The sequence below is a fragment of the Limanda limanda genome, chromosome 9 (genome assembly GCF_963576545.1).
Source record: "Limanda limanda chromosome 9, fLimLim1.1, whole genome shotgun sequence".
Lineage (NCBI taxonomy): Eukaryota > Metazoa > Chordata > Actinopteri > Pleuronectiformes > Pleuronectidae > Limanda > Limanda limanda.
Window position 1 is genome coordinate 26,111,331 of NC_083644.1, and position 12,803 is coordinate 26,124,133.

General features: G+C 41.9%; 3 protein-coding genes across 3 annotated transcripts; 1 reads left to right on the plus strand and 2 right to left on the minus strand.

The window, feature by feature from the left end:
• Positions 1–515: 515 nt before the first annotated feature.
• aatf (apoptosis antagonizing transcription factor) lies at positions 516–2,847 on the minus strand. The gene has a single exon (XM_061077734.1). It carries the CDS (start codon positions 2,804–2,806, stop codon positions 1,121–1,123), a length of 1,686 nt encoding a protein of 561 aa, XP_060933717.1. The 5' UTR covers positions 2,807–2,847; the 3' UTR covers positions 516–1,120.
• A 694-nt stretch (positions 2,848–3,541) lies between these two features.
• On the plus strand, positions 3,542–6,350 carry magoh (mago homolog, exon junction complex subunit). Its single transcript, XM_061077736.1, has 5 exons — positions 3,542–3,713; positions 4,045–4,103; positions 4,481–4,591; positions 5,965–6,047; positions 6,132–6,350. Exons 1-5 carry the CDS (start codon positions 3,623–3,625, stop codon positions 6,229–6,231), a joined length of 444 nt encoding a protein of 147 aa, XP_060933719.1. The 5' UTR covers positions 3,542–3,622; the 3' UTR covers positions 6,232–6,350.
• Positions 6,351–6,490: 140 nt separating this feature from the next.
• cpt2 (carnitine palmitoyltransferase 2) lies at positions 6,491–10,956 on the minus strand. The gene is made up of 5 exons (XM_061077732.1): positions 10,446–10,956; positions 9,581–9,661; positions 9,380–9,486; positions 7,983–9,287; positions 6,491–7,424 (listed from the first exon to the last, which is right to left on the minus strand). The coding sequence occupies exons 1-5, from the start codon at positions 10,625–10,627 to the stop codon at positions 7,096–7,098; spliced, it is 2,004 nt and encodes a 667-aa protein (XP_060933715.1). The 5' UTR covers positions 10,628–10,956; the 3' UTR covers positions 6,491–7,095.
• Between the last annotated feature and the right edge of the window lie 1,847 nt (positions 10,957–12,803).

A 12,803-nucleotide genomic window follows, 5' to 3' on the forward strand; every position in this document is an offset into this window, starting at 1 on the left:
GTGTGACCGTGCTGTTTTCCATCATTGATGCAACTTTTTTTCAAAGCTCCATTATAGAGCATATTTTGACTTCTAGATTTCAAAATAATGTACTAATAGGTTAGGACTTCAGGTGTGTCATGTGGCCCCTGAGCTGTACCTGTTTTGTCATGTGTAAAAACGACTTATTAGACTAAACAACCGGTTTGCACCTCAAGTCATCTGATGTGTGACATCCTCTCCAAAGATAATTTCTCATTCTTTCCTTTTGGACTACTTGATTTGTACCTGAATGCAGTATTGACGTCACTGTAACTCATTTATTAAGTTGTTGATGTAACTCAGAACAGTTGATTAAATTGTCATTGAATTACCACAACAAAAATAATTCTTTGATTTACTTAAACTTGAATCAGCAGTCAGGTTTTTTAGTTGAATTCAAATGAAGATCCATTCAGCTGTTGTATATGACACCCAGTGTTTGTGTTCTGTAAATGTTATTCAATGGGTTTCTCCTGTATAGATATTTCTAATGATAAAGTTTTCAGGTACTCTTTATTTGCTTGAGTCGACATCTGTCATGAGTCTTTTATTTGATATATTTGTATGACTTACATACATATTAATTTCTGGTTGTAATCATAATCTGATTCAGGTAACTCATCTGTCTCCTGTTTAAATCAAATTTAGCAGAGGAAAACCTGTTAAACAAAGTAGCGGAGAACATGAATTGATTAAGTTCTGTCTCTGAATCAATGCAGTCGTCCAAGGCCGCATCACGATGCCTCTGAGAATCCAGAAATGTTCACACCTCAAGTATAAACTGTAAAAACTGCCATGAATTGGAAAGCAAACACTTTACTTGAATCATCTGACACTTGATCACAGAAGAAAACATTTTGATTTCTTGTAGTCCATATAACATTTACATACAAATTATATTTTTAGTCATAAGGTCAACAATGCTGCAAGTGTCCCTCAGAATAAAGGCCTTGGTAAAGAACTGAATGTGCCTTCCGAGTCCATGTTCCTCCTGTTACATCAGACCACTGTAACTGTCCACCTCGTCTGAATCAGCTCTCCCCATTTAAACTGCTGCTCAGCATCTTTTCATCATCTGCTCCACATGAACACCTCAACGTCACTCCCTGACCGAGGAGTTCTGACCAAAAAGGCCACGATAGAGTTCGCTGCGAGCTTCGTCGTTCATTAAGCTGTTGTCAAACGGAGCCATAAAATTCACCAGCTTACTGTGGATGTGGAATCGGACTTTGCGCCCCTTGCTGGCTTTGGTATCCACCTTCTTCTTGATCTTGCTGCGCAACTTCTGGATGGCCAGCCACTGTCGGCCCATGGCCACCTGGTCGTTGGGATCTGCGGTGTGGGTCCTGCGCTCGATGAGCTCTCGCAGTAGCTGGTGGTAGAAGTCGTCGTCGTCAAATATGTCCTCGTCCACGTCTTTGAGATGCGTGTTGGCTTTCAGCTGCTGCTCAACCTCTTCATCTTCACAGGGGACAGGCTCCGAGGTGAAAGCAGAGGACTCTCTCTTCCCCAGGACTCTGTATTCTGAGCGTCGGGTCTGGGTACGCCGCACCAGCCTCTCTTTGTCCATCAGCACCTGCTCCACCTGAGTCAGGATGTTCCTATCAAATGCCCCAAAGCCCTTGCTGCTATTCCCCATGGTCAGTCGAGTTTTGTCGTGCCACTTCTGCAGCGTTGCGTTGCGGTAAGGCTGGAATGCAGCGAAGCGTTTGGCCATGAAGTCTGGGTACTCCGCCATCTCCAATTTTCGTTTTAGTGCTACGCCGATCTTCGCTGACCCCTCTTCTTCGTCATTCTCATCACTGTTTATCTCCTCGTCTTCACTCTGAGCCCCACTTTTGCCCAGAGCGATGGGCCTGGTGTCTGCGTTCTGGCACAGCAGCTGATCCTGCAGCTCCAGCAGGGACCTTTGGAGAGCCTTCAAAGCCTTGTGGGTGGTCTTCAGCGCCCCTGCAATCTCAGCACCGCCCTTCCTCTTAAACTCTGAGAGGGTCTGCGGCTGTGGAAGCTGGTTGGCCGTCACCAGGGCTTTATGGAACTTGATTCGCCCTTCCAGCAGTTGGTCCCACAGGGCCAGCTGGTTCTTCACAGCTTTCCCTTTCTCGACCTGTTCATCGACTTTCTCTTTGGAAAATGTGCGCACGGTTCCCTCCTCCTCCCCATCATCATCGTCCTCCATGTCATCATCATCCTCCATGTCATCATCATCATCATCAGAGGCTTCATCTTCGTCGCTACCCTCAGTTTCCTCGCCACTATCATCACCAGCCTCTTCTTCACTCACTCCCAGATCATCCATGCCCTCTGTCAGCTTGTGGAAATCCACTCCCTGAGGAAATCTCATGCCAGAAACGTTTGTCTTGCCCACCAACTCTTCCTCATCATCTTCTAGATTGTTTTCATCATCACCAGGCTCCTCATCCACCATTGAATCCTCTCCTTCCTTCTCGTCCAACCCTTCTATGCTGCCGTCCTCCTCCTCTTCTTCCTCTTCCTCCTCCTCATCATCATCTTCATCTTCATCACCAGATCCCCCGATATCTATCTGCAGCTGTTTACGGGAGACTGCTTTACCCACGTACCGCCGGTCTGTGTCTGAGAGCAGAGAGGTGTTGTGCTTCCGCAGGGCACTGAGGACGAGTGCGTCTCCGTCCTCGTCTTCGTCGTCATTGAATTTCTCGACGACCTTGGCTTTGGTCGCTTCGTCCCCATCGTCCTCTGGATCCACGAATTTAGGCAAAGGATTCAGCAGCTCCTCGAGCTCCTGAGAAAACGAGGCTGCCATCGGGAAACGTTTTCAACAACCACACGTGGGTCGTATCAGGCACTGCTCCATAGAGTGGTGGGTGATGACGTCAATAAAAGGCGACGAACATTTTGGTCACTAAGCTCCCGGGTTTGTCTTAAGGCAGAACCTTTATTCAGCGTGCATATAAACTCGTGATAAATCCTGTTAATTACCATATCAAATTAAAACAAATACAACCATTAGATAAAGATGTAATGGTACTGACTCTACTAACTCAACTGATAGGTAATGAATAACAGTGAGTTACAGATATGAAGGTATACTTGGAACTGAAATGTATAAAATAAGAAAACAGCATCAACAGATTGATAACAAAAACTCAGACACAAGGGGAAAAAGTGGCAAAATTCTTTTAAAAGTCATACAATTTTTATGCTATACCTCCTTTGACTAACTTGATCAACGAAGGATTTCAAGTACGACTTTCATTTATTGAAGTAACCACTAAATTGGGGAGATAATTTTGAAAACTAGTATTGTGAACGAAAAATAACCCAAACCATTGACATTGAATCACATTACAACATAGATCATTACTTCCTTTTTTCAAAATCAGACCAACTGTTTTATAGCTTCTAGAGAGGAATGATTTATATGTTATCCACTTGTGAGCAGCTGGCCCCTATGGCTGGACCAAACTCCTGAAAGACAGTTCTCGGGGCTTGAACAATTCTACTTCCGGTAGTGACGCTTAACGCATGCGTAGTTGTGTTTCGGTGCTCCGGACTGCTCCTGCTCGCAGAGTTTTGTTCCGCAGTCTTCTCCTGAAAGAGCACTTTCTCGAGGGTAAACATGTCGACGAGCGACTTCTATTTGCGGTATTATGTTGGTCACAAGGGAAAGTTCGGACACGAGTTCCTGGAGTTTGAATTCAGACCTGACGGTGAGTAAAATTTGGCGGTAATACAGACGTGTTAGCTCTCCTACCTCCAAGCTAACGTGGCTAGCCGCTGTGTAGGCCGCAGCTCACTCACAACCACTTGCTAGCACCAGTTTCTCCTTGAAGTTACCATTGTATGAGAAATGATATTAGTTTACGTCTAGACTGAATGTATTCCTAACACGTGTGTAATTTAAAGTTAGTTTTGCTTTAAGTAATATCCAGTGGACATAGTAGCGCCACGCGGCCTCAAGAGGAGGCAGCGAACTCGTGCGTGTTGTGGAAGTGGTCCATTGATTCAAATCTCTGCTTTAATCTCACCATGTTCCTGCAGGTAAACTGAGATATGCCAACAACAGCAACTACAAGAATGACGTCATGATCAGGAAAGAGGTAATCTATGATTAGCAAGCGTCTTTGTTTTGGAGTAAACAGCAACCAAGCATATTACAAACCCTTTAGTGCGGTTTTTTTGGGTATGAATGGTAAAAATGTCTGCTGCCATAATAAAACGGTGCTTTCATCATCATGCTACTCTGTGACTGAATTATGTGACATCAATTATGCGTTCATGCAGCATTGTATATAATTCATGGGTGGATTCACAGTAGACTGTGGTGCCAGTAAAGAGGGTCATTGTTTCTCAGTCAAAATGTGTTTTTCACAAGCACAGTCAAAGTATGTTATTGTACATATTATCAACGTGTAACTATCCTGTACATATATTGCTCAGCTCTAAATGTTCTCATCTCCCCTCTGTACCAACCCAGGCATATGTACACAAAAGTGTGATGGAGGAGCTGAAGAGGATCATTGACGACAGTGAGATCACCAAGGAAGACGATGCATTGTGGCCGCCTCCTGATAGAGTTGGCAGACAGGTTTGTGACTCCACTCACCATAGATAGTTGGATACACTTTATTGTCTACCCCTGAGTTACAGAGATTCTCCTTTTGACAGGGCTCAACAATACAAAAATAATTAAAATTTGAAGACACACTGTACATATTTAAAAACAGAGCTTGACAATACAACCAATGTACATTTAAAACATATAGCACACATCATAACCAAATTCCAGAGCCGGCTAATTAAAAAGGACAACTGACAAAACAGGTTAAAATGCAGTGTCCATTTTAAATGTTCAGGGTGGTTATTGCATTGAGATGTCTTGTAGATGTTTCTCTGGGAGTTGGTATCGTCTGCCTGAGGCAGTAACTGGGGAGATGGGTGAAGGGACTAAGATGGCTCCTCTCTGATCAGGGTGGATTTCCTTTATTTTGCTGGCCTGATAAGTTATGTGGGAGAGATATACTGTGTGTTTGGTGGTGAAGGCATTGTACAGCTGTCTTTGCCAGTTCCCATGTATTTAAAAGAAAATTTGTCACAAATGACCAAATAATTTTTCATGGATCTCTCCAGCTTATTGTTTTGATAGTTCTGAATGGTAACTTTACACTGGGCGCACTGCACCTAAAATATAACACCAGTCGAATTTCGTAGCTTTTTTTGAATACATTTTTTGCAATAGTCAGTGTATTTGTTCTCAAAACAATTGTCTTCATGGGGATCACATTATGATCTGATATCATTGAAATTGTGTTAGAAATGTTGATACCTAAAAGGGATAGTTACTTACACTTCAGACAAAATAAAACAGAAGAAACATAACAAGCCTCCATACTGCTTGTGTGGTGTCATCAAAGTGTCCACAAGCCCCGGCATTCAAATTCTACCCGAAACAGCGTCATTTACACCATGCTTTAAAGCCTAATTGTCCACTGATATATTTCTACTAGGTGCATTCAAGGACCCTCAGACACCATCATGTAGCTACTTCTGCTAGCTTCGCCACTTCCAGTGGAATTTTAAGCTAAAAACATGGTGTCAATTAACTAGATTTGAGATGAATATGAATGTCAGGGCTTGCAGACAGACACCTGGATGACACCACACAAGCAGTATGGAGGCATGTTATGTTTTTTCTATTTTATTATGTTTGAAGTGTATGTCACCATTGACTTCAATTGGATTCTACTGCAACACTGTTTGCCCATGAAACTCCAAAAGGGTTTTGTGGAATCAAACACTTCCGCCACCTCTCCATCGAGATAGTAGTTAGTAGATGAGTGGATTTATCTTTTTTTTTGGTGAACTATCCCCTTTTAAAGTAAGCACTCAACCGTAAAATAATTTATATTTTTATTTGATGTCATAGTTGTAACTTCTCTGAATTTGCGTTACTATTCACAGGAACTGGAGATCGTCATCGGTGATGAACACATTTCCTTCACAACTTCCAAAATTGGCTCCTTGATTGATGTCAACCAGTCAAAGTGAGTATTGTAGAGTTGAGGGGTCACAGTATATTTGTCGGTGATTTAAAGGACACAGCTTTAAAAAGCTTCACTTTGTTTCAGGGACCCTGAAGGTCTTCGCGTGTTCTACTACCTGGTGCAAGACCTGAAATGTCTCGTCTTCAGTCTCATCGGTCTCCACTTCAAGATCAAGCCTATCTAAACGTGGATTATGCTCATTTTAATTGCTTTCGCTAATGTTTCTGTTGTTGAACTACCGCATTTGTAAATTTGCCTTTGATGAAACCATTTTTTTTATTTTAAATAAACAGTGAAGACAAATGTTGCGTTCTTGTTTAACTTTTGAGTGTTCTTTGCAATGATGGATGCTACAGTCAGGTTGCAAAGACAATTTAATTGTCTTTACTTGTGTAAAGAAATACTGTATTAGTAAAATTATCTTAAAAAAGTCATTGCTACAATTCTTTTTGGAATAATTAGGTTTAATTTCAACTTGCATTCACCCACATCAATAAGGCTACATGTGAAAGACTGATAACTTAAATAACATGTATTATAGAGACATTAGTTAATGCTTTTTGATTAGGCACAGCATTTGTCTCTATACTGTAATTGCAGACAGTTCTACATCTAAAATAATTAAATGCATCCGTTTTGTGACCAGCACTTTTAAGTCTTAGCTGACACTGTTTCACATGTTGCTAAAACAGAGAAGTTAGCCAGCCCTTCACATGATGCTACAGTACAGGTATACCAAGGTGTAGCTGTTTAATTCAATCACAACTTAAAAGAAAGATCTCTTTGATGTTCATTGTACCATAAATTAAAGTGGATACTGTCTACAATTGAATGCGGAAAGCTACCTATTCATTTCACATCTGTTTTGATTATAATGACACTTCATTAAACCTGTAATTTCCAAACTGCAGCATTTGCTTTTTTACATAACTTAAAACCCAAATGCTGACATCTTTTATTTTCCAATGGCTTATAAATTATTTATCTTATTACTTACTGCATCATAACCAGAAACCAAGCAAAATAAAACAAACTTAACCATTGTTTCTTAACTAAGTGGCTTTCCCTCCAGGACTGTGAAAATGTCCTCTAAAGACTTGTGGACACACTGCAGGAATTCATGGACGTTGCGAGCAGGGTAGCTGGACACATTACAGCCGATCCAGTCATCATGGACCCCATAGCCAACGCCAAACCCATCAGGCACCACTGGGGCGAAGCCGCCGAGGTTCACGGCTGGACTGGTGAGGGTGCTGGTCGAGAGGATGTTGTGGTTGATGGCAGCGTAAGCAGGGTCATTGTACAGGTCTTGCAGAGCTTGACCCTTTGAATTTGCCAAGTATCGAAGGGCAAAGAGGTGTCGATCAAAACCTTGGCCTGGTGAGAGAAATGGAAAAGGTGGTTAGTGCAGCAGCTGTCAGTTTACGTGTATGTTGAAACCACTGCTGTTGTGTCAGTTTTAATGTGTATAGTTACACAGAGGCTGTGTGATGACTATATATTGATTACTGTGCGCTACTCCAGGCTGATTAAGAATGTTAATTAGCACATAATCTTGGTTGTGATTGGCCGTTGAGCCCCGTCCTGGAAAATGCATGACAGTTAGCCTTTCAATAACCAATGATCTACATCTAATCATTTTCAAACAGCCCCAGGCTCGCTAACAGCATCACCCCCCCTTCATCAACACTGATCTCATACAGCACCTCTCTCATATCCAACTGAAAAAAATCTGCCAGAGCATATAAGAGAGCAAATAGATCAAATTTTTTATGAGATGAAACCAAATGATCAGGGTTTTACATAAGTTTATACTAAATAGGAACAAATCCATCTTTACTGTTGTAATGTCGATAACTAATATGTCAAATAAACAGATCACTTGTGTTTTTTTAAGTGTTGCGTTCACCATTTGTAGAAATGTCTTATACACACCCATAGCTGCTTCCTTGGTGAGCTGTCCATGATATTTGGAGCAGTCATGGAGCATGGCCTGCAGTTGCTCCACACTGTGTTGTCCTGGCTGACAAACGAATGCTTGGGCACACTGTTTGGTGAATGAGGTAGCCGGTCGGATCGTCTCTGTGCGGCCATGCTTGAATGCTGCGGTGCTGCACGACTCGTATGTGGCCGCTGTCTCTCCATACTGCCTCAGGAAGCCCATCTGAAAAGCCAGCTGGGCTATAGCGTCTGGACTCAACTTGCTCTTCTTTAGCTGTTTCTTCCCACCCTTCTTGAACTCCATGGCATCAATAGTGAGTACTGACACAGCTGAATCAAAGTTCTCTTTTGCTTTTTTGATGCCATTTTCCAGCTCACTGTCCAGCCTAAACTCCAGTCTGCGCACAGCAGAGGCCGAATCTACAGCAGCAGCAGCAGAGCCCGGGTGCACCAGTGGCTGCTCCGTGGTGTCTTTGAAGATCTCATTCTGTAAGCGGAGCACAGCTACGCCATCGCCCCATGAGTGCTCAAAATTAATGGATGCCTGACCATCCTTGGTGAGAATGATGCTGAAGGACTTGTCGTACCACCGGTTGCAGCCATCACCGTGCAGCATGTTGTGGGAGATGTGAATATGGTCTCGCATGGTCTCATCATCCAGAGAGAAACAGAAAATTGCGCTGTCAACGAGATTTAGTTTCTCTGCGTTTCCAGCAGCTATCAGTTTTTCCCTTAGCCCAGCCCACGTATCCCTGTTCTCACTGGTCAGCACCCCAAGAGGGAAGGCGGGCGCTGGTGTCGGATCAGACAAAATGTACTGTAAGTGGGACTGGATCTCTGCAGGCTTCACTAAATTCCCATCTTTGTCTACGATGTCAAACACATACATGTTGCCTTTTCTCATAACTAAGAGATGTCGCCCTTTGTCATTAGTGAAGAGCTCATCCCGCCCACATTTCGGAATCCGAGTTGAGTTAAAGAGGCGATAGTACTGAGACATGTCCAGGGGGTAAGCATTCATCATGTATGCTCCATACCAAGACAGAGAGGACGGGACCCAGCGGATGAACCTTTTGAATCCGTCTGTGTCACTCTTTGCTGGGTTTAGGTGAAAAACCTCAGGCTCTAGTACTCCAGCTCGAAGTGTTTTCATGAAGCGAACCGCTGAACACACCATATTAGTTGCCCGTACAAGCTGGTTATTGTACTCTGTGTTAGGGTCCAGATTGAAGTGCATGAAGGGGTTGAAGTTCAGCACCACAGACTCACGAGCAGACAGGTACATATCAAACCATGGTCCTGAAATGAAAGAAAGCCAACCAGTTGTATGAGTAATTGTATGAATTTGACATGCTCAACTTCAGGTTTATAATTGTCAAGAAAGGCTTCACCTGAGATGTAGCTTGTGTGCTTATTTATTTTATCCTGGGCTACCAATTCCTCATGCAGCTGTTTCCCCACACCAGTCTGGAAATCCTGTGCAAGTTTCTCTGTTGTTCTGAGGGCACACAAAGGAAGATTTTTGATAGATTTTAACTGTTAATATTGTCCATTAATGAAAATAAATAGGTTGAGTGTCTCACTGCACATACCTGAACTGGTCATCATCCAACAGAGGCCTCTGGGCAGCTAAATACCTCTTCATAGTCTCCTCCAGCTTTGGAATGGGTAGCCTGAACAATTGTCAAAGTTATCAAGGAGACAATTCAGCCTTTCAAAAGCTCAGTAAATATTAAATTATACAAAAAAAACTGAGTAAAGACAATCACGTGAGGATTTCCATCAGTTTTGACTTGTTTCACAATTCACAGGAATAAAGCAGCTCTTCTCAACTACGAGGTTGTGCCCCCTCAAATTGTGCTTCTGCAATGAATTGTGGGCCAGCATTTTCCTTTCCCTTAATAAAGAATGGTGCAGTATTTCCTATGCTAAAGGAGATAAAAGAGCAAGCATGGATTGGATTAATAATCTATAGCAAAGGTCAGGTCCAATTTTACAGTTTCATGACCAATTACTATTTTGGGGATGCTTTCCATATTATATTTCTTTAATATTTCATATACTATATCATACATATATATACACACGTTTTTGTTTTTATCAATTACATCTGACCTGTTTGTCTTTAATCATGCATACCATAAAAATACACAATATTGGATGACACAATTTTAAACACTGATCAAGGGTTTACACTATTTTATAGTATACTGCAGAGGTCACTCATGTCCCCGCCCCCTAGAGGCTTACTGAGCTTAAGACATAGTGCACTTTCCCCTACATTCATCTCAAAGCTAAATGCGGCACCTGTTTAAACCTGGTAACGCTTCACCATATACACCAGGCATTTCCAAGGCAACAAAGTAATATTCACACAAGGCCAATAATGAATAATAGTGTCATCTCAGTGTCATATCTGATATGAGCACTTGAGTAGATTCCCAGTGAGCTCCTTACCTGGGTAAACTCTTCTGGTAGTGCATCGATGGCACCACACTTCGGTGGAGGAACTCGGAAGGAGACGCTTCTTTCTTGCTGTAGTTTCGCTTACTGACACCCAGTGCTGAGGTCCTGAGGTGAGCCAGACCTCCGCTTCTCCTCAGGGAGGCGACGCACTGCACCGAAAGCAGACTGGCCATGTTGAAAGTGAATACCCGGTGTTGTTCACCGACCTAAAGCCTTCCGGTTTGTTGAAGCCTGCTCGCTGTCACCACAGGCGGATGTTCAGAGGTGTGGAGCCCCTCAGGACCGTCAGGTAAATACTGTAGCTAGCTAGCATGAGCAACTAGCATTAGCTGACAGATGTCCTCCGCTGACCACGGTTTGTTTCCGCAGCAGTTGAACAACTGGACAAACTCACGATTGATCCGACAACAACCTTAAAAATCCCCACTTCCGACCCTGTAAAAAATGACAGAGCAGAAAAACGACCTCAGTTTAGAGTTTTGAATGAATAACAGGAAGTTGCACCGACTACGGCAGTCACGTGACCTGAGGTTCGTCTCAGGAAGTGTTTCTGGAGGGTTCAAAGTGAAAACGTGTGAATGGCTCTGTGGAACCATAGATATCATGTATAAACACTTACAGACTTATATATGTCTATGTGTGGAACAGTCTGCAGCAACACATTGGGATCAAATAGCTGATATCTGAATAACAATAACCAAAGATTAACTTTCCTACATCAATGCACCGATTACAATTTGCACCAATATATTGAATTAAAATTATATCTGGGGAAGCTCAAATGTCATAAAAACAAGACTAGATTGTAGGCTACAAAAAGTAATAAACTAATCAATACTCTGCAGTAAAAGATCAACTTAAGTAAAACCAGCATTAAAGGGATGGCTGCCCAAAAATACACTCATTATCTATTCACCACAATGCCGATGGAGGGGGTGGGTGTGAGTGACAGAGTCTACAAAACACGTCTGCAGGCTTTTAGAGGGTAAACAGCGTTGTAAGCAGAATTAATACAATATATGGTGACCAATTCTTCAAACAGAAAAAAAACCTTCAGTCATTCTCTGTTATCGGCGTAGGTATGGGTAACTAATAATGAGTGAACTATCCCTTTAAGCTTGACAAATCAGACATGGCGACAGCCCATATCAGCCAACTTTTGGTTATGACAGACATAATGTAATGTCGACGCATATGCAGGCCAATAGATGTTAAGAACTTTCAGTAAATGCCAAATATATGATTGGGGCAATTGATAGTCTCTTTCCATAATGTTTCCACTAAACAACTCTTACTAACTTTTCAACAGTAAAATTTGTTTATCTTTGTGTCTATCAAACAATTTAGGGCATCCTTGTTGAAAATGTGGGGCGAATATCAATTGTTATTAAGAAAATATATACTGATATATAATTATGTGATTTCCCCCCCAGAAAATATTGATTTTGATTTCAGGCTATTCAAATAAGCCAATATATGTATGCATGACCCAGACTGAAGAGTCTAACTTCTGTGTAAGTATTACTGTCTAACTTATATCACATTCACATATCACAATCCACTATGTTTCAATGACTAAGACACATGGTCTTCTTATTAGAATATCCATCATTTGTAATGATTTCTTTTAGTTGGATGATTATGAAAGACTGGAGTTGTGCTTTATGAAGGAAAGTTTGTTGTAGCAGATGAAGAGAGGGAGGAGGCATTTTCTGTTTAAGACTGAGCTGTAAAGTAGTTGATGGACCGCTGCAATTACTTTTGGTATCATTCAAACCCATGAGGGTTGCACACTTCTGTCAGCATGACAGGGAAATAAATATAACAATCAATCCAACAGGAAAACAAGAAAAGTATGTATCTATCAACTTAATATGAATAAGGACCTCTCAGATGTCTTACATTTCACTGAGGCAGGCAGATACTTAAGCAATGAAGGTGAGCTTGTTAATATAGTCATTGATTATGTTCAGATATTATCCAATAACCAGTAAGTGCATGTTATCTGCCAATACCATAGAAGTACAGCATTAAAAACACATTGCTGCACATTTACATTATCAAAACGTTAACAGTAGTGATGCACTGTGCAGCAAATTAGTATGTCCAGTGGGGGGCAATGTTCTCATGGATCATTATTTGATATTCTGATCTGCTTAAACTGAAGTCCTCCCCCAAGCAACAGCTTCTGTCACCACCATCTGACCCCCCTCCCCCAATATACCAAATAATTGAGGGTGATAGTTCACTTCCATTAGATTGATTAGATTTTCTGATGTTTGTCCCCACTGATGCTGTCACTTGCTGACCTGCCATCTTTGCATTGTCGCTTGTACACAACAACCATCT